The following is a 24,722-nucleotide window of genomic DNA, read 5'->3' as shown; positions in this document are numbered from 1 at the left end:
ATGCTGTCAGTATTAAAACATCCTTGGAATTTCTAAACATTACTGATGACAATTTCCTGACTCAAAAAAAAAAAATGTGTTGCTGCCAACATGGGAAAATTCCTTTTTAGACCTTGTCCTAACATAAAGAGCAGCTGATCACTGAACTAAAACTTAATGGTCATGGCTGGGGGGGGGATAAAATAGAGGTCTATAAAATCATGCCTGGTGTGGAGTAAGTAAAGAAGGAAGTGCTATTTATGCCTTTTCATAACACAAGAACTGGGGGTCACCAAATGAAATTAATAGGCAGCAGGTTTAAAACAAACAAAAGGAAGTATTTTTTCACACGAGGCAGTCAACCTGTGGAACTCCTTGCCAGAGGATGTTGTGAAGGCCAAGACTATAACAGGGTTCGAAAAAGAAAAAAGAACTAGATAAGTTCATGGAGGATAGGTCCATCAATGGCTATTAGCCAGGACAGGCAGGGATGGTGTCCCTAGACTCTGTTTGCCAGAAGCTGGGAATGGGCAATAGGGGATAGATCACTTGATGATTACCTGTTCTATTCATTCCCGCTGCGACACCTGGCATTGTCCATTGTAAGAAGACAGGATACTGGGCTAGATGGACCTTTGGTCTGACTCAGTATGGCCTCTCTTATGTTACTGTATCACATTTATAACGTGCAAGCAGAATAAAGTCCAGATCAGTAATATATATACTTTGTGCTTTAATAGGGCCAATTTCAAAAAGCTGAAAACAATTATGAGCCAAATCAGCTGGGAGGAAGAATTTAATCAGAAAAATGTGAAGGATAATTGGCAATTATTTAAGAACACCTTAATAGATGACAAAACCCAAAATTATTACAATGAAGGAACAAGGCTGTGCTGGTTAAAAAACTGACCTGATTTAGAGTGGAAGTGAAAGCAGTTATAAAAATTTTAAAAATAGATAAATCAGAAGTTAGGAATTGTATAATATTGATAAGGGAAGCAAAGGGACACAAGGAGAAATCTATGGCCAGCAAAGTTAAGGACAATAAGGAATTTAAAAAATATATATACTAAGAATAAAAAGAATCTTGACAAAGTACTGTATTGGTCCATTACTCAATGGAGATGGTAGAATTATCAATAATAAGGAAGAAGAGACAAAAGTGTTCAATATATATTTCTGTTCTGAATTTGGGGGAAAAACAGATGATTGTCTCGTCACATGGTGATAACTCTCCTCCCATTCCACTAGTATATCTGGAGGATATTAAATAGAAGTTACTAATGTTAGATATTTTTAAATCAGCAGGTCCAGATAATTTGCATCCAAAAATTTTAAATGAGCTGGCTGAGGAGCTGGCTAGACAGTTAATATTTGATTTTCAATAAGTCCTGGAGCACTGGGGAAGCTCCAGAAGACTGGAAGAAAGTTAATGTTGTGCCTATTTTTAAAAAGGGGTAAATAGGATAAGACTGATCAGCCTGACATCAATCCTGGACAATATAATGGCGGGCTTCTATGGGACTCAATTAATAGAGAATTAAAGGAAGGAAATGTAATTAATACAAATCAATATGGGTTTATGGAAAATAGAGCCTATCAAACTAATTTGATTTCTTTGTATGAGATTACATTTAGTTGATAAGGATAATATTGTTGACATAACCTGTAAGGCATTTGACCTGCCATACATTTTGATTAAAAACCTAGAATATAAAATTAACGTGGCATACATTAAATGGATTAAAAACTGGCTGATAGGTCTAAACTGTAATTGTAAATGGGGAATTATCCTCAAGCAGCTGTGTTTCTAGTGGGGCCCCAGAGGGATCGGTTCTTGGCCCTACACTATTTAACATTTTTATCAATGACCTGGAAGAAAAGAAAATCATCACTGATAAAATTTCATGACACAAAAATTGGGGGAGTGGTAAATAATGAAGAGGACACATCGCTGATTCAGAGCTATCTGGATTGCTTGGTAAAAGGAGTTCATGCAAACGTGTTTTAATAAGGCTAAATGTAAAAGTATACATCTAGAAACAAAGAAAGTAGGCCATATTATAGGATGGGGGACTTTATCCTGGGAATCAATGACTCTGGAAAAGGTTTGGGGGTTGTGGTGGATAATCAATCAGTTGAACATGAGCTACCTGTGTGATACTGTGGCCAAAAACACTAATACGCTCCTTTGGTGCATACACGAGGGAACGTCAAGTAGGAGAAGAGAGGTTATTTTACCTCTATATTTGGCACTTCTGGAATTCTGTGTCCAGTTCTGGTGCTCACAGTTCAAGAAGGATGTTGATAAACTGAAGAGGGTTTAGAGAAGAGCCATGGGAATGACCGGAAATCATGTCTTATAGTTATAGACTCAAAGAGCTCAACCTATTTATTTTAACAAAGAGGTTAAGGAGTGACTTGGATTACAGGCTATCAATATCTATATGGGGAACCAATATTGAATAATGGGGCTCTTCAATCTAGCAGAGAAAGGTAGAACATGATCCAAATGGCTGGAAGTTGAAGCTAGGCAAATTCAGACCAAAAATAAAGTATAAATTTTTCAGTGACAGCAAATTAACCATTGGAACAATTTACCAACGGTCAAGGTGGATTCTCCATCACTGGCAATTTTTAAATCAAGATTGGATGTTTTTCTAAAAGATCTGTGTGACATTACACCCTATATTCTCAGAGAAATATGCTTAGGATATGAATATGGCATAACTAAGAGATTTTATGCAAGGTGGGTCATGTGAGATATCATTGGAAAGGTTATGACTTACTGAATGTGATTATCCAATTTGTATGCATGTATCATTTCTGTATCTGAGGTTAGGAATATGGACTACATATCAGTTACAAAAGTGCTTGCACCTGGGGAATGCCCACCAGACAGTAGGCAATCAGCCTGGATGGGCCATTAGGAAGGACAATAGGTCTCTGAAGATGCTAATCTCCCTCCTTCCTGAGACATTTCCTGGGATGCTTCTTTAACTCTGCAGGGTCAGGTGATCATGTCACCTTGTACTGGACATCGTTTTGGACTTCTGGTATTTTTCCACTGGAAGGGGTTGGGGGGTCAAACTGGGAAACAAAGGATTCCTGCCATATGCAAATTCAATTTAAGGCTAGGGAGCGAGTTAATCTTGGCTCTTCTCCACTGCCTCCCCACCCAAGAAGGAAGACTGCTGAAAACACCTGAAGAAACAAAGAAAGGAAGATGGGGGGGGGGAAGGCAGGAGCTGAGCTAGGGTGACCAGACGTCCCGATTTTATCAGGACTGTCCCGATATTTGCTTCTTTGTCCTGCGTCCCGACCAATGTTTGGTCGGGACACTGGACAAAGAAGAAATTTTCCCTTCCGCTCTGGCGCTCAGGGCCCCCTCGTCCTGGCTCCGCCCTCTCCTTCCCCCATTGGCTCCCGCCCCAAATCCCCACCTCTTCCCCAGCATTCCTCCTCCCTCCCATGCTTGCAGCATGGCGGTGCAAGCCTGGAGGGAGGGGGGTGGCGGCGGCGGTGCCTGGATCCTGGAGCTGGTGAGTCAGCTCCAGCACCCGGGCACTGGGCGGGCAAAGGGGGGCGGGCAAGGGAGGAAGACGGGGGCTCAGCTGTGAGCCCCCCCGCCACGCCAGAGGGCTTCTGCCCGGGCTGCTGCACCCGGGGCCGGGAGTGCAACCTGAAGGCTGCTCCAGCCCTGCAGCCCGCGGGGCAGCGCGGTGGGTCCGGGTGGGGGCAGCGCAGAGCGGGCAGGGGCCAGGTGGGTGGCGCGGGCCAAATCCCCACTGCTGCTGGGGAGCCCCGCGCCTCTCCCTCCCACTCGCAGCTGCGGCTCCTTCCTGGCAGGACGCGCCCCACGGCTTGCCGCGCACACGCGGTGCGCATCCAGCTGCTCCTTCCCGGCGGGAGGGAGACTAGGCGCGGGGGACACATGCCGCATGTGCCCGAGGCAGCGGGGGGCACGTCCCGCTGGAAAGGAGCCACAGCCGCGAGCGGGAGGGAGAGGTGCGGGGCTCCCTGGCAGCAGCGGGGATTCGGCCCCTGCTGCCCCCCCTGGCTCCTGCCCGCTCCGTGCTGCCCCTGCCCGGACCCACCGCACCTCGCATATGCCCGTGGCGGGCGGCTCTGCGGGGGGGGGGGGGCGGCGCGCAGGGCCTGCTAATGCCCCAGGCCCCTTAAAACTTTTTTTTTGCTCCTCCCCTTTTTCGGCTCCGCCCCCATCCCGATATTTTATACTGGTAATCTGGTCACCCTAAGCTGAGCCCAGGCAAGAAAGGTCAGCCTGTGAAAAGTATACCTGCATAAAACAATATTTAGGGTGAGAAATTACTATTTGTAGCCAATTTCTTGAATGTATTAAGCCTGGTTTGCATGATTGTTTAATTTGCTCAGTTATCTGCTTTAATCTATTTGCTATTCCTTATAGTCACTTAAAAATCTACCTCTTGTAGTTCATAAACTTGGTTTTTTTGTTTATTCTAAAACCCAGTTTGTGCAATTCTTAACTGGGGGGAAGGGGAGGAGAGAAGCTGAGCATATCTTCCTCCACATTGAGGAAGGAAGCGAATTTCATGAGTTTACGCTGTAGAGATCTCTATACAGCGCAAGACAATATAATTTTAGGCTTACATTCCAGAGGGCGTGTGCACCTGAGAGCTGGGCAATTCCCCGAGCTGAGTCTTCCCACACAGAGCTGGTTGCAGACGCTGTGTGATTCTACAGCTGGGTGTGTCCTTACCTGTGAGTGCGCATGCAGCAGGATACAGTGAGGGAGCCCAGGCTGGTGGAACAGGCAGGCTCAGTGGGACCTCAGTGGTACCCTGGAAGAGGGGTCCAACCTGTCTCAATCTGCTCTAAGAATTCTAAGAGTTCTATGGACTGTGCTATACAGGAGGTCAGACTAGATGATCACGAAGTGTCCAGCGCTGGAAGGGACCAATGACCTTCCCCTCCCAGCCTTCATTTTCTTAATAGAAATTAGGGTGCAGCCCAGCAGACCATTCACTTTATTGCAATGGACACCGTACAGTTCAAGTTTTCCAAAAGCCACAAATATTGATACTTTAGGGATCAAAACTGCACCAATTAAACTGTAAACAGCTTTTATTTACAAACTTGTAATAAATATCACCACGAAGAAAAAGCAACATTCTTGTCATTCTCCTCCTGGGCCTCTCTTAGGACCTCTGCCAATCATAACATGGTCGTGTAACGTGCACACAAGGAATAGGGTCAGGAAAGGCAACTAACCTAACCTGAAGACTTCAAACACCCAGACAATACCTTCATCTCCCAAGAACAATAAGTTACACACTGGGGGATGATATGGCTGCTTCTTGTGGCTCAATGGAATTATCGGGACCTTTACCAGGAGCTACTTGATTTTCTTTTTTTTATTTCATATGGTCTTTGGAGGCCTAGTACATTATAAACTCACAATCTGTAAAAACTCAAAGGCTGACACAATGGCTTCTGTTTTAAAACCTGCATGTCAAATATATACATAAAAGTCTTGTGTTTTCACATTTTTTACACAACTGAGGCATAACATTACGTCTAATAAAGGTGCTAAAACCAGTGCCTTAAACCTAAACGAAAAAAGCAGTAGAATTTATTTTTCCAGTTGCGAAGTTCCCAAAAGGGCCTGTTAAAAACATGCGGTAGTGATGGTTGGCTGATGCACAAAATGAAGGACATAGCAAATATGGGCTGGTACACAGAGAACAAAACTGCAAGACCAATTGGAGAATGGGTGTTGTCTGAAGTCCCAACTGACATGGTTTGCATAATTTGGCAAGAAGAGAAAGGGAAATTACAAAACAAGTGAGTCAATCAGTAACTGGTTAGTTCTCTAACACTAAAACTATATGTAAGTGCAATACTGGTGAATGTGCTGATGATCAGTTATGGAAGAGGTTGTAGGTAGCACTTTTCCTTTATTGGTGACCAGAGCTAAGTGTTTTAAAATGTGAGCGTGTCCTAAACATAAAGGCACTGAGTAATGGATGGGAAAAAGATATCATGGTTCCTTTGCAAAAATCCTGAGGTATTCACAGACCACGGCAACGGAACTTTAAGGCCATTTGGAACACATCAGATCCTACGGAGGCAAATAAAATGGCCACAGAGCCATATAAACACAGCTGGGAAGACCTGTTCTCTGCTTTCTTATTAGATGTTCCTTTCATTAATGCACTCAAAGAAGGCAACAAAGATTATGATAATTAAACTGACAAATTTCCAGGCCCACGGTTCACACCTTGGTAACAGAATTTTAAGAAGAAATCACCAAATTAAACACAGAGTAGGTCACTGCTCACAGTGTCATCTCCGATATCAAGATACCCAACTAGTGAGGAAGGAAAGCCACAGTAGTCTCCCTGCCGGTCAATTCAGCCCTAAAACCACCAGTCTCTTTCAGCAGCACCGAGGAATTGGTGAGTTAACATGAATACCAATGGCTATTTTCCCTTCTACATCTAGAAACTCAGTTCTTGACTTTATCTGTCTTTATAATAGAAGCAACATGGACATGAATGGTTCATTCTAGCAAACGATACGGAATCAGATTCAGTCACATCTGGAAGTTGGGAAAAATCTCAAGTGCTTAGTTAAAATTTCAGCTACTGCTTATAGGGGTGCGAAAAGATGTAAAAGGTCACATTCCACTGCAGAGGTCTGCGCAATCACAGAGAAGTTCAATTTTTAAAGAGACACTATATTCATGGATACAGTGAGTTTCCAAGTTTCAGAATAGGTAGGTAGATAACGTTTAGAGGTGCCATGGTTAAACAGTGGTCCAAAACTCTGCTTACACACAATCCTGATGTGTGGATTGGCCCAAGCAATGAAGTCTCAGAAGAAGAAAAAGGCACAAAGCAAAAAACCAACTGCTGTATATAAGACAAGGACAAGCTACATTCTCTCAAAGGATTCACATATCTAGTCTCAATTACCCTTTTAGACTGTGCTATAGACGGGAAGCCATTCAAGTGTTTTCACCAGACAGAAATTGAGTGACTCCATTTAAAGCAGTATGTTAAGAACTTAAAATACCCAAGAAAGTTAAAAACATGCCTGTGGACATTTCCCACCCATGCTCCCCCTTCGATTCATTTTGATATAAAGTACAACTCTCCAAGTGAAAATTACTTGTGCAATAACAACTTTGAACATAAACTGGAGAAAGCCAAGACTGTAAAAAGGTTTCTGGTGATCTCAGTGCCTGCTATCGTATAATGTCCAAGTAATGCACTTCTGGGTACAGAGTGTTCACAAGGAGAGCCAAGAGATTATTTCCATCTTGAAGACAATGATCTGGGTGCTTGATAAACTGGGATGCTTGGGAGAGCTGTTCCTGATACTCCGTATATTGTTTGCTTGATGCCATAGATTCAAGGGTATTCAGTGCCTACAAATAGAGGGAAAAATTCAGTTAGCTAAGTATATTCTGTCCCTATTTTCTGCAGTTATAATTAATGGGTCAGATCATTAGCTGGTGTAAACAAATGTGATTCCATTTACTTAAATGGATCTATGTTGATTTACACTACTCAAGGATCTGACCCTACATCTACCTAATGGTTTTATACAAATATTTGTATAACAAGCTCCCATGATCATGTAACATTCAACATCCACATTTTGTACAGTACAGTATCAGCAGATTAGATTCACACTACATATACCAATGTTGTTCTCTCTCTATGGGTGATAGGAACAACTACCCTGTCTTAAGTTTCACTGTGGTTCTTTAATAGGCATATCATTTATATTTACATCAGGCCCTAAACAGTTAACCTTAAGGGAAAACACACCAAATGCAGCTCGTAGCACTCTTGCAATTCATTTCACAATGTTCTCCTCAGTGCCCATGATTTCCATATACGTATGGATATTGTTTCTGCCCAACACTGTCAAGTTAAAAGTCCTATGTTAAAAAGAAATCCCTAACTTAAGTTAGCGATAAGACCAGTGATTAATTAAAGCTGGAAGAATTCTGAATGAACCTCATTTACTTTTCACTCATACCAAAGAAGGAAAAGAGAGTAGACAGCTTCGCTTTCATTTCTGATTAATTCCACTGTCAGGTTCTCATGCACTAGCATACTGCTGCAATGTGTGGCTTGCAAACACTCTGCAAGAGGATGTTTTTCTGTTGTCTTAGTCATTTAAAGGTTTGTATTCACAAAACGTAAATGTTGGGCTAAACATAGCCTGAACATAGCCCTTTACAGGGAATATATTAACGTCAAGGCTGATATTTTTTCATCCCTTCTACCTGCTGTTGCTGGGTTCCAACATTCCTGAACTCGGCTATCGTGGACATGACAACGTTGCATTGATTTGCCCAATGGAACAATTTTAAGCCAGTTAAGTTAAATTGGTACAAAAGGCTTCACAGACACTCTTATTTGGATTTAAACCAGTCTTATTTAGCTTAGACAATTAGGAATCCGTTAAACTGAAATAAGCCCCTCTTAAATAGAAATGAGAGAGAGCCCACACAGAGGTATGCACCAATTTAAAAATCACACTTAATTAAACCAGTGCATCTTGTCTATACAGGCGAGGCCTCAGAAGAACTTAACCCTTTCCTGTCCGCTTTTTACGGACACCTTTTGTATTCTGAAGTTATTGTGGAAAGGTTTATTTTTGAGCCAAAGTTTAAGAAACACACAAAGTACTGCAAATTGATGTTCCATTGGTAAAAGTGTTCAATCCTCTCCTTCGCCCCACTGTCAAAGAGTATATTTTCCAGTTCCTTCTGTTATCTAGTTTCCATTATTTCTCACTCAGTCTATTGAACTTACTATTTCACTGAAAGCCGTGTGTTTTAAGATTTATAATGACACAAAATATTCCTGTCAAACAACATGGGTTGCTGTGCAACCAGCTTTGCCTATGCAACTCACTTCCCTGGCCTAGATCACCTCAAGTATCTTAGTCTTGCTCTCTCAAACACACACTAGCAGTCCTACCAAGTTATAGCAAATAGTGCAGTAGTTTGTGATACCAACAAATGTTCCTCAAGTTACAAGGATAAGATCAACTAATTGCTTTTGAAATTCGGAATTTAGACCCAGATATAAAGAGGGGGAAAGCACTGAGGGCCAAATTAGGATGGGCATTTCGCTCTCACTGAAATCAGGCATTTCAGAGGAGAAGGTAGGCTTAATATACACTGTTGCTCATGGGAATCATTACACTCACACTGCAACTTGATTAGCCAATACAGAGACAGAGGATGCTCAGTGAAATCAATGGCTGACACACTACCTGCTGGGCTTTCTGTGAGAGCTGCAATTCTGAACCAGGCTTCAGACGGATTTGATTCTCCTGAGGAATCTGCACTGACAGGAAGGCTGACATACTGCGGGCAACCACGCGGAACCTTAAGTGTCAAGAGGAAGAAAGAAGTTGATGTAAAATTTAGATATTACTGAGCATCAGGATTAGACGTGCCAAAAATATCACCCTATTATTTCTTGCACTAAACCAGGTGAGGGATCTTTCTAACCCCCCCCCCCCTTTTTTTTTTTTAAATGCAATGCACCACTTGCAGTATAATACAAATTAACACAAATAAACTGGAGATCTCATTGGTCCCTAGCTATATCCTCAGATCACCCCAAACCACTTCTTTGAATTCTTTGTACTTACATCCTTTGTGTATTTTGAGACGTCTATCGCCGGAAAAGGGTCAATTCCTGCCCTCACTCAACTTAATGGGAGTTTTGCCATTGGTAAGGTTAAGAGTCTGTCCCTGGCATTTTTAGTAAAGGTCAAGGACAGGGCATAGGCAATAAACAAAAATTCATGGAAGCCGGTGACCTGTCCCTGACTTTTCACTAAATAATACCCTAAGGAAAGACTAATAGAGTGATGCTGGGATTGATCTCCGGCAGCCACTCCAGCCCACTGCTGCTCCAGTCCTGCGCGAGGAGGGGGGGCAGCGTGGCGCGGGGGGCAGCCCCAGGGCTGATCACCATTGCTCCAGTAGCAGTGGGGCTGACCCAATCCCAGCTGCTGCTCCAGTGGCCCCAGGGCTGACAGCTGCTCCAGCCCTGCCCTGGAAGTAGTCATGGAGGTCCCCAAAAGTCACAGAATCCGTGGCCTCTGTGACAGAATTGTATCCTTAGCCATTGGTTTCAATGGGGGTAGGATTTCACCCAAAAGAAACCACTCACATGCTTAAAGTTATGCTCATGTTTAAGTGCTTTGCTGGATCAGGGCCAAACAAATATTTCTGGTTTGGAGTACGTTCCCTTTCATTTTTTAGTTGGATTTCTTTTAGTTCTCTTATTATCAAGCTCCCTATCCACCTCTTCAGGAAGGAAACTGCTTAACACGCAAAGTTCGGTGTTTCTTTGAACCACTCATGTTTTCCAACACATACAGGATAATATAGGAAAGGCAGAGTGGAACATGACTACACACACGCTGGTAATGTCAGACATGCAAGACAGTTGACTGCCAGAGACAAGGTAAAAGAAAGCCAGGCAAGTATTCTCCTTGATGGATCTCTCTGCAAACATAACTAGAGATGGCACCAAACCAGAACTCCCAACTTCCCCTCTCTCCAGCACAAATTATGGGAAAGTTTACATTCAGATCTTAATGCGGTCCAAACTCCATTGCTTCTCTATAACAGGCCAAAACAAGAACACCCCCAAACCTTCAGGAGCTTTGGATTCCTAACCCAACTTCAGAGCTTAGTTCCATCCATTCAGAAAGCGTATAGGATTTGAGCAAGTATTTTCAAAATACGTGCTTTCTTAATCAGAGCGCTCCTTCCTAAATTCTTACCTGGGTGACAAAGGAGATTTCTTGCCTAGACCAATAACACCCAATATTCCGGACATCAGCCTCTCCTCAGCCAGCTGGTTCTGCCTGCCCTGTATTGAGAGCAATATCCGGATGACTGATTCAATCAGGATGGCGTCGTTCTGCTCCGTTTGGAGGAAGGATAACTGCAGGGCTTTATGCCACCAAAGAAACAGCTTTGCCTCTTCCTTCACTGAGCTTTTGGTAGATGAAAGAACAATGCTTAGAAACTGAACTTCCTTCTCCTTCAACATCTCGTAAGCCTGTGGCCCGGGGAAGTGTCCCTTTGCCCACCAGCCCAGTGAGGTGTTTAGTTGAAACGTTTGTGAAGGACATTTAGATATACTAGTTTTTAGGCTGGAATAACTCCAGTGAAGTAGAATTCCAGAAAGTATGGGCTTGATGTAGAAATTAAAGGGGGAGGTTCAAAGGCCAGTATTATGTAGAAGGTCAAACTAGACTATCCCAATGACTCCTTCAGCCCTTACATTTATTAATAAATGGTATAAAATCTGGTGCAACAGACTGGTGAGTCAGGCCCATTGTTCTTTGATCTTGGCTTTGTTTACAGGTATTTGATACTCTTGAGGAGCAGTAGATTTTGTTTTAACCATGATTTTAAAACTTTCCACTTTATTGTATAGCAGTGGAAACACTGAAGGCTTCTGCTGAGCAAAGCACACAGCACAAGTTCCTCTGTGGCTATTTTTAAAGATTGTTTTAAAACCAAACGGCCTGAAGGTCACGCACAAGGTTAATGAACTCAGATATTCCACAGAAAGCAACAGCACGAGAGATCTGCATCAGACTGTGCTCCAATAACTTCTGTCCAATCCTCCTACCACCAAAAAACCCTGCAGCAATCTTGGAGCATGTGTTTAGCATTGGAGAAGGTACCAAAACAGCCTTTTGCAGATTGCTGTCTTTCCCCACTTTGGCAATCAAGTGGATAGAGTTGGAGGGTACTACAGTCATCAGATGGCCAAGAGATCTGAACTGCAAAAAGGAGAGCATGCATTCTCCTAGCAAGGCTTTTTAATCAAGAACATTTTGCCCCTATTGCCACTGAAATGGAGAGGCATTTACCAGCCAACAGATTTGCTACATTCTGGATAGAACTGTTGAGCAGTGTGTAATACTTACTAGTGCATTATACACCAGCACTATTTGTATTTTAATAAGTACTTAGTACTTACAGTACCATAGCACTTTACAGCTTCAAAGCTCTTTACTAACAACACTCAATTCTCATCACGCTCCTTCCCGTTTGGTTTACCCGTGTTTTACAGGGATGCAGGGACATGACGACCTCCATTTTCAAAAAGTGCCCACCAATACTGGGTGCCCAGTTGGAAATACTCGGTCCTGAATTTTTTCCCCCAAAGTTGAGCATCCCACATTAGCTTCAGCACCTTATAAAAATATCAGGCCCCTAGCATCTCCAATTGAACACTGAGAATGTAACATATTCCAAATTAGTAGATACCTGAAAATGTAGGCCAAGATGACTTGCTCAAGAAACATTGGCAGAGCTGGGATTAGAAAGCCTGGAGTATAGTCCTATACCAGACCGAACGACTGTACTGAATCAGACTTTAAATACCTTGGATACACTTGCTCTAGCCATTTGCCAAGAGTTAGCAGCATTTTCATTTCATTGGTCAGAGTCTGCTCAGTGTTTAAACGCTGCAGCATGTAGACATAAAGGGTCAGGTAGCTTCCCAAGGATAAACATTCCTGCAGAAATTCTTCCATTGTGAGTTCAGGAACTTGAAGGGAGGCGAGTATAGGGCCCCAGCCTAAATCCTGGTTGAGAGGAAATTCTTAAAACAAAGTGAGAAGAAAATACAGAAAGGACAGGACGTGTTTGTTAAAACAGTTTTAGGACAGGGTAAAGCTTTAGACCTAACCTACTTGATTATGTTCCTTTAAATTAAATAATTCATACTTTGGCAGCTATTTTCCAAATCATCAGCTAGTCAGGGAATCATGGAGGTTAAAGATGGAAAAGACCTATTAGGCTATCTCCATGTAAGCAAGTACATTTGCAGGTATTTCAGCAGTATTCATTTTATAAGTCCCAGTGACAGGACTTGAAACACTTCCCTTGGGTGGGCTAAAATCTTACAGAATTGACTGGGGCAGAAATAGATATATAGTTCCATGGACATCACTCCAAAAACCTACACAATTGGAGAGAGAACATGATCCTCTCTACAAGGTTTCTTATAACCATCCCACAGAATTCTACCAAACATACAATTTGTATTAAATTCTACATGACTGTTTTTAAAAAGTTTTATAGAAAAAACTATCCTTTTCTATAAAAACAACAAGGAGTCTGGTGGCACCTTAAAGACTAACAGATTTATTTGGGCATGTTAGTCTTTAAGGTGCCACCAGACTCCTTGTTGTTTTTGTAGCTACAGACTAACACGGCTACCCCCTGATACTATCCTTTTCTATTAAATTCCGTAGGGCTTTTCCATAAAAGGATGGACTAGAATAAATAGGAAGCGTCATTTAGGTCCCCTTAGCTAGAAAGAGAATAGCCATCAGGCAAAGCCAGACAGTATCAGAAAGTGATATGTGGATGGAAACAATTCTAAGAAATCATTACATTAAGACTGTAAAACATACAACCAAAGAAATTCAAAAATAAGCAACAACACTGTCCATAACCTACTTGACTGTGTATAGATATTACTGCAGATACACACACGGAGCACAGTAAATAACAACGTACTTCAGGAAAGACCGTCTGATTATGAAATTAAAACCAAGTTAAAGCTATTACTGAGTGGCCTGAGGCTACAAGGAGCTCCAACCTAGCAATTAATTAGTGGACATTTCAAGGGTGATCATTAATGTTAGCTCAGAATAGAGGTTCTCTCTTACCTTCATTAAAGTAAGCTGTAATACAAGCTTCTGTAGTCTCTGCCATATGTCTGACCGAGGCCAGGCTCTGGCATGCTGCTGTTAGCAGGGGCATCACTAGCAGGCCATGCACTTTGGTGTTGATCCAGTTTTGTAAACTACCCCGTAGCGACTCTGCTGTTGTGATGCTAGCATTATTCATCATCATCAGTGCTTCTGAAAAGAGACTACTGAGAGCCATATGACGAGTTTGCATATCCATGTCTGAAAGTCAAAGACAAAAATACCAGTAAGAATAAGTCAGGTGTGAAAATAAAAATTAAAGAAGGGAGGAGGGATGGTCCTGTGTTTAAGGCACTGGACTGGGACTCCGGAGATCTGGGTTCAATTCTTGTCACTGCAATAGACTTCCTGTATGACCTTGAAAAAGTCACTTATTCACTATGTGCCTCAGTTCTACATCTATAAAAAGGAGGGGATAATCCTTCCTAAGAATCCACTTTGTCTTGGAGAATTAGACACTTCAGGCAAGGCACTATAATGATTATTTGTACAGTGCCTCACACAGAGTCCTGATCTCAGCTAAAAAGCAACAGAGGGTCCTGTGGCACCTTTGAGACTAACAGAAGTATTGGGAGCATAAGCTTTCGTGGGTAAGAACCTCACTTCTTCAGATGCAAGATGCATCTTGTATCTGAAGAAGTGAGGTTCTTACCCACGAAAGCTTATGCTCCCAATACTTCTGTTAAGTCTCAAAGGTGCCACAGGACCCTCTGTTGCTTTTTACAGATTCAGACTAACACAGCTACCCCTCTGATACTGATCTCAGCTGGGGCATCTAGGTGCTACTATTATTTAAGTGGGGGGGTGGGACAGGGGACATTTACTGGGCTCCCACTCAACACAACTTGGTTGTAAAATAAAGTTAATGAACAATTTATAGCTGTTTGATCACTTCAAATATGACCAGAGGAGTCCTAGAGACTTTAGCAGTCCCACAGCATTTCCCAAAATACTAGATTATCCAGATAACCTTGCCAGTCTAAGCATCTGAACCCCTTGCTTCATATTCAGACCCTGAATCTCTTTTCATAGTGCCTATTTTATTTCATAGGGACCCTTTAAATAGCAACCACTTATAACAATTTTCTTTAAAGCAATTTAAACATGTCATTATAATGCTTAGTTCTTATAATCCTTTTCACAATTTAATTCAACAATTTACATTACTAAATGGAAATTAAGTATTTTAATACTATTTTTATAAACTGAACATCTAACTCGTTAATCCTCACAGCCCGCTGCAAGGAAGTATTACTGGCACCATAGTTCAAATGGTGAAACTGAGGCTAAGAAGTTAAATGACTTCCCCAAGGCCACAGCCACTTAGACCTGGCTGTAAAAAATTTTTTACCGGACACCTAATGAACCAAAGGATGACAAGAAAAGAGAATTCCATCTGAGCAAGGACCTGGGGCAATGCTCTTGTGAGAAGTCCAGCCCTCCCCACCCCAGCTGCTGTGAAGTGGGAATGTGCTGTCATTAGATGCTGCTAAGGGAGCTGCATCATTTTTCCCCCCCATCAGCTTCTAACTAGCAAGTGTTTGATAAATCTGATACATGACAACGTGCTGCTAAAAGGCGGGCTCTTCCACCACCCATTCCAAATCACCTACACCCAAGAACCTTCTTTCTTTTGGCTGATGAGTTGGAGAGGGAATTCTCTCCCCTTCAGCTGTGTGAGAGGGCATATGTGTTCTTCAAAACCAAGGTACTTTCCAAGGGACATTCAATACATAGTCAATAAATCCTCAGAGGTCCAAAGCCCATCTCAGAAATATCGCATGTATTTTAAATGCATGAAATAGTTCAAAAAAGTATCTGTAACTAGCCTAACTCTACAAATAATATGTCTTGACAACTGTAAAAAACATGGCATTTCCTTAGAACCAACCTGGAGGGTTAAAGATGACAATATCGTCTAAGAGCTTTGACATTTCTTGTTCCAATACCGAAAGGGTTATTTTTCCATTTTGTTCCAGGGTGCTGAGAAACTGAACCACCTGGTGAATGTATGCTTGGCATTTTAGTGTTGCGTCCTATTAAAATTTAAAAAAGTTGGCACACTTAGCTCTATTCTCATGGCCCATATGACCACACGACACATCACAACCTTAACAAGACAACTAGAAGATGATCAAGAACAGTCCAGAAGAACTGCCAATCATACTTACAAGATGCACATGACTATCGGAAGAAGCACCAAAGCCTGCAGAAACTTTTAAGAGTTTCATTATCAGTTCAGCTGCTGAATCCTTGGCTAGGATGATGGAAGGAGGATAGTGGCTTCTAAAGTAGCTGATGATGCTTTTATAAGATTCAATGCGCACAAGTTGCCATGGAAGAGAGCTGGTCTGTCCAAGGAGGTTAATCAGTGGCGATTCCTGAAGATTAAAAAAAAACGAATTCTCTTTTTATGAACAGTCACAATACTAAATATTGGAAACTAATGGAGAGATCAATCCACAATGTTTAGATTAGAGATGCACAGAGTATAATAAAAAAACCTACCAAACAGCTGACTGCTAGCAGTGTGGCTTTAATAGTTCATTGTGCTAAAATAATACTCATTGCATTTGTATGTACTATTGGTATTACAGTGGCATCTGACAGCCCCAACCAAAATTAGCAGATCAATGTGTTGGCACAATATGATGGTCCTTGCCATAAACAGAGCTTCAATCTAAACACATAGGAAAGCGTAAGAGGGCAAACGGAGAAACAGAGACATGACCTGACTTCCATAAGGTCACACTGGTCAGGTAATATAGGTCAGTGGCCGAGGGGGGAACAGAACCCAGGTGTCCCATCATTTGGTCCAGTGCTTTACCCACTACACTAGGATACCTCCAATATATATATAATATATATATATATATATATATATATATATATATATATTTTGTTTGTTTGTTTTTCTTCTCTCTCTCTCTCAACGTCTTTCCCTCCTCACATCTAAGGAGTTCCAAAACTATTCCACTACAAGAAAGCTGCAGCCACAAAGGTTCTCCTAATACACTGGACCTTAACCAAGTTAGTTCATTGTGAATTTACTTATACAACAGAATGATTGAATATTCCTATGTTTCTCAATTGCAGTTAACTCGGTAAAATAGAGTACCCTAATGACCTGGAAATAACCCAAATGAAATCAGATTGACAAGAATGTTACAATTATAATTTTAATAAAGATATAACGATTCAGCCACGCTGTGTCCATTTTAGGACACTCAGGAAAAAAGGACTCAAATCAGAACTTGTCATTCAGGTGAAGAAGTCACAGGAACGTTCTAAGGGAAGAAAAGAATTAAGATGCTAATGAACCTTGCTCTAAAGTGTTTTATACCAAGCCTGCTGGAGGTAGGAGGAAAATCTTTTTGGGTGGCTCACACATTATACACAAGTGTATTTTTAGAAGTTTAAGGAAGATCTTTGAAATGACAAAATATCTAGAAGGTCATTGAAAGGAGTGGAAGGTTTCAGAGTAGCAGCTGTGTTAGTCTGTATCCGCAAAAAGAACAGGAGTACTTGTGGAAAGGAGTGTGTCGCCTGAGATACTGAACTCAATCATTTGAATAAGTTGGAAAATACAACGGCGATTGCGGATTAGAGGCTAGGATGGAGAACTACGTCATACCTCCTTCAAACACAATGCATCAAAGGAACTGAAACAGAAGCTGATTATTATTGTTAATAATTTAGGAGCCCCTGACATGGACCAGCACCCTATTGTGCTAGGCTGTGCAAACAAAAGCATTTTTGGGAGACTCACCATGCCACCACAGGGGAATTGGGGACCTATGAAGTCACGCAGAGCTAATTTTATGTAAACTTCACTGATTTCCATCTTTGACCTTTGTAATGAATCTTTAAAACCCATTTTTGCTAAATGCTTCTCTTTGTGTTTAATGCATTTATTCTCTCTATCGGACAAATATTTAAATGCAACCATAAAGTGGAACTCAGGTGCCGTCGGAGACTAGGATATCTCCATCCACACGGGGGGGGGGGGTGGTTAACAGGTGGAATAAACTCAGCCAAAGGCAGCTGGTTATAAAAATATGCAGATTGTGCTGCAATCTCTGCCCAATGAGGAGTCACAGCCAATGTCAAGCTGGCATAGAGATGAATCAGGCCTTAGGAATGCTACATCACCCTGACCTGCTGCTATAGTTACATAGCGTCTCCATGTGTACGTTCAGAAGGGAAGGGAGAGTTTTATGTTATGAAATAAATGTTTGTAGAAGCAGCTATATGGCTGAGGCGATAAACAATATTCCAGAAATGTAAAGAATGCTGATGACTGATTCAATTTGTTTATATCATGTTATAAAAGTACAGAATCAGAGTGTATTTGGGTGTAACAGGATAACGGATGTTTCCATGGGGATTGTTTTATGCTCCTTGGCAATTATGTCAGGGTTCCTGCACCAAGTTTTACTGTTTTCCAGTTTTGAACAGCCCTAGGCCAACTGGGGATAGATGCAGATGTGGGCTGCATTAGGACCAGCAGCAGTTCAAGCTACTTGTACTTAAATATCATACGGGAAAATGAAAAGAGCTCCTACAGATTTTTATATGGGGGAGAAGGGTAGCCTCTCTACCCTTCATGGCTGTTGGGGAAGAATCACCTGGAGGAGTGAGATAAAGACTCAGTAGTGGGGACAAACGTGTTTATTTGGTTTTTTTACAACCCCTAAAAAGTCACTGGAGGCTCAGTTGCAGCTAGATCACTGCTTCTTACAACCACTTCCTACGATAGAACAACTTCCACTTAAGCAATACACAAAATATTACTACACACTCAAATCTCTTAGCCCTCCCTGGAGTACAGCTGTTTATTACATTTAAGAGTAGCACACTTCAGTTAATCATTCCCTGCTTGAGAGAATACAGCAGCCTGCCTCCTTGTAGAGGGCTGACTCCTCATTAGAAAGGCTTGGAACCAGATATATCTATCTGGATTCATCGAATATGTCTCCCGTCTCCCTCAAGCTCTGGACGCATGTACACCTCTACCACGATATAACGCGACCCGATATAACATGAATTCGGATATAACGTGGTAAAGCAGTGCTCTGGGGGGGGGGGGGGGGGCGCACTCCAGTGGATCAAAGCAAGTTCGATACAACGCGGTTTCACCTATAACGCAATACGATTTTTTGGCTCCTGAGGACAGCATTATATCGGAGTAGAGGTGTACATTAAAAACTGTAAAATTCAATTCACAGAGAGGTCATCATGCCACATTCACACAACACAGTATAAAAGTCTAGTCTGAATTAAACTGAAACAACATAGCTAAGGGTATTTTCAGTCCTTATTCTCACAGAAAGGCCCTAACTAGTGAAATGTTCTTATTTACAAAGGCCGTGGGGATCAGGGTGAAGCAATAATTTTATTAATCCACCAGGGTAAATCAGCCTCCTCACATGAAGATGTCCCACTGTGGGCACTAGAAAGCTACCTCAAAAGAGAAAGATGGTCCAGCGTTTAGGGCACTACGCTGGGACTTGGGTAACCTGGCTACAAGTCCCTGTTCCACTAAACACTTCCTATATGATCTTTGTGCCTCAGTTGCCCATCTGTAAAATGGGGATAATAGCACTTCCCTGCATGTTGAGAGGCTAAATACAGTACAATGGTGAGATGCTTAGATATGCTAAAGGGAACCATATATATGTTGTGACCAGACGAGATGCCAGCTCAGGTCAGAGCCAGTCAATTCGACTTGTGTATTAGCATAGATCAAAGCGATTGTTAAATGTCTGAATGTATTTGGTGTTTAAACATAATGAAAATGAATGGGTCATTACTTGCATAGTTTTCAACCATTTGTGTCCAGTTATAATGTTATGGCAAACATTTACATAACAAATACACCTGTAACTAAAGCTGTGTGAAATGCCAATGAAGAGCTTTATCAGTAAAAAGGCTAATTTCAAAGCACATGGTCAGTGTGTGTAATGACCTGAGGTCAAATAGACACAAAATACATTCCTCACTGCTGGACATCAAAGGAAAAGCCCACATTGGGTAGTGTCACTGTCAGTTGTTGTCTGTGAGAAGAAGCGGTAAGTCTGGATTTAAGGAAAGCGTCTTCATCTCTGGACTGTTTGGACTCTTACAGGGAAGTGTACCAGATGCAAAAGTAGAAATCCCCCAAAATCATCTGGGTACCCTGAAAAGATTTTCGGGGAAACTGGCAGTTTATTACATCACTGCCATCGCTTGGAATTACTCACCTGTACTTATATTTTACCTGCTTTAACCTTTCAATAAAAGTGTACTTAGTTTACTATAGAAATTGGCTACCAGCATTGTCTTTGGTGTAAGATCTAGAGTACCAGTTGATCTGGGCTAAGTGACTGGTCCTTTGGGACTGGGAGCAACCTGATGTGGTGTGATTTTTGGCCTGAGCGACCTTTTACCACAAAGTTCAGTTTGTCTGGGTGGCAAGACAGACTGGACAGTTTGAAGGGACAGTCTGTGACTTCAGGGTAAGACTAGTGTAGTGATCCAGGAGTTCCCATTTGTCAGTGGGTTGTGGTGAAATCTAATTATAGAAAACACCAGCAGATTGGGCAGTCTGTCCTGTTTTTTTGACAGTTTGCCCTGAGGTGGGCACTCACAGTTGAGAGCCACTCCAGACAACGTGACATACATATCTAAGATAGACAGACCCAATGGATCCAGGTTTGGACATAGTTCATGGAATTTCTTTTACCAGTGTGCTGCAGCTTAGGCAGGGTTTAGACATGGTACACTTGCTTGCCTGGTAATGGAAATTAACAGAGATTAATGGATGCAAGGTATATTTCTGTAAACCTGATGGACCACTCTATCAGCCTATCAGACACACTGTCTGGCCTCAACCATTAATATGGTGGCTTCCAATTGCCATCTCCCCATGTGTCATCTGCATAGGTCCCCGTAGCACATAAACAAAGCTTAGAATGCTAAGATGTCTAAGTTTGTGACAAACCCCAGGCAATCTGATCCATCTCTGAACCTTTTCAAAATTACCTCTTTGCTTATAAGCTGCTCCTCCTTTGCCAACAGAACCACCATACAGAGCAAGCAGACAATCATACTGTGCGTTTCAGGACGGGGCTTGGGATTCCAGGCATCAGACAGGACGCTGACCCAGTTTACGTCACATAAAACAGAACCCAAGAAAATGAAACAACTCTTCGGGCTGCCTCTTTCAACCTAGGAGAAAACAGACAGGCACCTTTATTTTATTTATTTAGATTTAAATAACTCAAAAGACACTGTCCGTAGCTTTAGGCACCCTAGCATCATTAATAAAGCAATTCACTCTCCGCAGCTTTAAATAAACCATTCAACAGGACCTCAAGTCAGCCAGTCATCTACAAGAATTCCCTTCTACCCCCCTTCATCATCAAGGAAGTATAACCCTCAGCCCTCCCAAAACCCCAGTCAAAGAAATGTCTTTTGCAGTATTTCCAGAAGGCCACCAAATTCAGACTATTTCAAATGCAGAGGCAATATTCAGGCTATTGTGGACTTTCCGTTGCAAAATTGCAACTGGCTTTTCTCTCTTTGGGGAAGATCAAAAAATTCTGTATCAATTTTAGACATGCAGGGACAATGTAACACTGACAGGAAGGCAGTAAAGGCCTTGGAAGAAAGATTCTGGAGTTCCACCACTATCTGTACTACAATTTTAGGGTGTAAATCAGAAGCAGTCAACTAGAAAATGGAAGTATGGTGATCATTTTAGTTAGCATAAAATTGGTTTATAATCCACTGATTGATACTTCACACATTGTCTATATATTGATACTTATTTTCCAAAGTCATGTTAATTATGCATTATAAACCCAAAGTGCTCGAGAGTCAACTTTTGGGGAAACGTTCAGTACATTACCAAAATGAACACTAATTTGATTAATATTCTTTCTCAAGTTCCCGACTTGTCTAGAAATTCATTTATAAGCTGTCCTCGACGCAAATGCCTGCAAGCCTAAAGCCAAGCTGACAAAATCATTCTTAGAAACTTTAATACCTCACTGCATGGTGACAATGGCTAGGCAGCTGGTATGGTGTGGCCACTGCCCATCATGCTGCCCAGCTGCCCACGTGCTCCGTATTTTTCTGTTGTATCTTCCCATTGTCTCGGGTCTTATAGGTAGAATGTAAGCTTTTTGGGACAGTGACCATGTTTTTGTTCTGTGTTTGTACAATACCTAGCACGATGAGACCCTGGTTCATGAGTAGGACTTATTATTTATTTGCATTGTTGTAGTGCCTATATTAAAGGAAAGGAAGTGATTCAGTGGTTGGAGCACAAGCCTGGGCCATGGGAGAACTGGGCTCAATTGCTGATCCACCACGCACATCCTGTGTCATCTTGTGCAAGTCACTACATTTTCCAGTTTCTCATCTGTAAAATGGGGATAATCGCACTGCCCTACCTCACAAGGAGGTTGAGGATAAGAACATAAGAAAGGCCATACTGGTTCAGATCAAAGGTCCATCTAGCCCAGTATCCTGTATTCCAACAGTGGCCAATGCCAGGTGCTCCAGGGGGAATGAACAGAACAGGTAATCCATCCCCTGTCGCCATTTCCAGCTTCCAGCAAACAGAAGCTAGGGACACCATTCCTGCCCATCCTGGCTAATAGCCATTGATGGACCTATCCTCCATGAACTTATATAGTTCTTTTTTGAACCCTGTTATAGTCTTGGCCTTCACAACATCCTCTGGCAAGAAATTCCACAGGTTGACTGTGCATTGTGTGAAAAAATATTTGTTTGTTTTAAACCTGCTGCCTATTCATTTCATTTGGTGATACCTAGTTCTTGTGTTATGAGAAGGAATAAATAACACTTCCTTATTTCCCTTCTCCACATCAGTCATGATTTTATAGACCTCTATCATATCCCCCTTAGTCTCCTCTTTTCCAAGCTGAAAAGTCCCACTCTTATTAATCTCTCCTCATATGGCAGCTGTTCCATATCACTAATCATTTTTGTTGCCCTTTTCTGAACCTTTTCCCATTCCAATAATCTCTTTTGAGATGGGCAACCACATCTGCATGCAATATTCAAGATGTGGGCGCATCATGGATTTATATAGAGGAAATATGATATTTTCTCTGTCTTATTACCTATCCCTTTCTTAATGATTCCCAACAATCTGTTTGCTTTTTTGACTGCAGCTGCACATTGAGCATCACAGTCTGAAAACATCCACTCAGATACCATAAGCTCAGATAGTACCACTGAGGGCCATACATCAATGTAACTGAATCCCACAGTAGTAGTATCGTACTGATAAATTATTATAGTACTAATAATTATAAATAATATATTGTAATAGCAACCCTCAGATTCTACAATAAATCTAATTGATGTACTCTTTGGCTAAATAAACTGAAACAGACATCCATTTAATTTCAAAGACGGAATTAACTAAAGTATAAATGGTCTTATTTCAATACGCATTAAGTGCTTACTTTAAAGAATTCTTCCATGAGCATCTGATCTGGGTGCATCTCTCTCCATGGAAGTCTGCTGAATTCAGCATGGAAAGTATAGAGAATGAATTCTGGCATTTTGGGGGCTGTGCACGAGTCACAATAATGCATCAGATGTAACCAGAGAGCCCCACGGTGGCCTGGCAACAACTTATCTAGATTAAAAGGAAACAGCCCATTTAAAACAACTCCAGGGAAACCAAGCCAAACACGGACAAATCTGACTATAAAGGGGGGAAACACTCACTACAAGTTCTTCCATGGACAGAACATTCAAAGAACAAGGACATTTTCTAAGCTTTGTTTGTTTCAATCTATAACTCAAGCGCTTCTTCTACTGAATATCGCTCACTCTGAAAAAGTTAATTGGACAATAAGAGTTGAAATCAGGGATCCTAGAAATCAGTTTGCCACGGAAAAACGTGGAATTTGCATTTTTAAAGAGACTCTTTAGTTTTTACATTTTGTGAACAAATAAAACCATATTAACAATTAACTAAATTTTACTGAAAGTACCAGTGTCACTTATTCAATGCGCACAACCTCCCCTTCTTGTGGTTGATTTTTGAATGCGCTTTACGTTTACATAGCTAAACATACTCCAGGTGTATAGCGGTTACTCAATGGCATGTGGGGGCTTGTGTTTTAATGCATCTCAAATTCACTTCAGCCTCCAGATGTGAGTAATTAAAATTTTGAAAAAATGCCCAAAACTTTAGAAAAATCACCCCTAAAGACCACGTTACTGAGTTTGGCAAGGAGGAATTTCACGTTGATGGTAATGTGTTGTTCTGCACTGCATGCAGCCAGGCTGTAGATTACATTCGAAGGCAGACAGTTGTAGAACACATGGAAAGTGCTAAACTGAATTAAAAACAAAAACAAGAGGCTGAAACAGCAGGGCCATCCACAACAGTAAAGAAACAATGCACCGTGAGTGGATCATGCCAACATTTTACAACTGTAAATAGATCAATAAAACATTGTGTTCAACTGATTCCTATATATATTGTGGGTAGGGAAACTAAAGTTCAGCATTCATTTTAATCGCAGAAAAACACAGATTTTTATGTTTTTCTTATCGGAAAACATAAAAATTTTTATCATGGAAAACTAGGATCCCTGTTTATAATCCACTTCTTTCTGTAAGTAGTGAACTGGTTTTGTGCATCCTTTCAAAACTGTTAAAGAATTTGACAGGCTTCAGAGTGGTAGCCGTGTTAATCTGTATCCGCAAAAAGAACAGGAGTACTTTTGGCACCTTAGAGACTAACGCATTTATTTGAGCATAAACTTTCGTGGGCTACAGCCCACTTCATCAGATGCATAGAAGTGAACTTATAGTAAGAAGTTATACATACATACAGAGAACATGAAAAGGTGGAAGTAGCCATACCAACTGTAAGAGGCTAATTGATTAAGATGAGCAATTATCAGCAGAAGAAAAAAAAAAAAAAACTTTTATAGTGA

General features: G+C 41.5%; 1 protein-coding gene across 1 annotated transcript in view; it reads right to left on the bottom strand.

The window, feature by feature from the left end:
- Positions 1-4,970: 4,970 nt before the first annotated feature.
- Positions 4,971-24,722, bottom strand: part of EPG5 (ectopic P-granules 5 autophagy tethering factor) — an 85,381-nt gene continuing 65,629 nt past the window's right edge. The window contains exons 36-44 of the mRNA XM_054031997.1: positions 23,232-23,407; positions 20,773-20,958; positions 15,921-16,130; positions 15,641-15,785; positions 13,708-13,950; positions 12,413-12,632; positions 10,792-11,007; positions 9,262-9,376; positions 4,971-7,393 (exon numbers count right to left, since the gene is read on the bottom strand). Of these exons, the coding sequence (XP_053887972.1) occupies positions 7,211-7,393; positions 9,262-9,376; positions 10,792-11,007; positions 12,413-12,632; positions 13,708-13,950; positions 15,641-15,785; positions 15,921-16,130; positions 20,773-20,958; positions 23,232-23,407 (1,694 nt within the window). The 3' untranslated portion in view covers positions 4,971-7,210. The remainder of the gene's footprint in view (positions 7,394-9,261; positions 9,377-10,791; positions 11,008-12,412; positions 12,633-13,707; positions 13,951-15,640; positions 15,786-15,920; positions 16,131-20,772; positions 20,959-23,231; positions 23,408-24,722) is intronic.

This window comes from Malaclemys terrapin, chromosome 6 (genome assembly GCF_027887155.1).
Source record: "Malaclemys terrapin pileata isolate rMalTer1 chromosome 6, rMalTer1.hap1, whole genome shotgun sequence".
Classification (NCBI taxonomy): Eukaryota; Metazoa; Chordata; order Testudines; family Emydidae; genus Malaclemys; species Malaclemys terrapin.
Note: the sequence above shows the minus strand (reverse complement) of the source record. Positions and strands in the feature narration are given on the sequence as shown.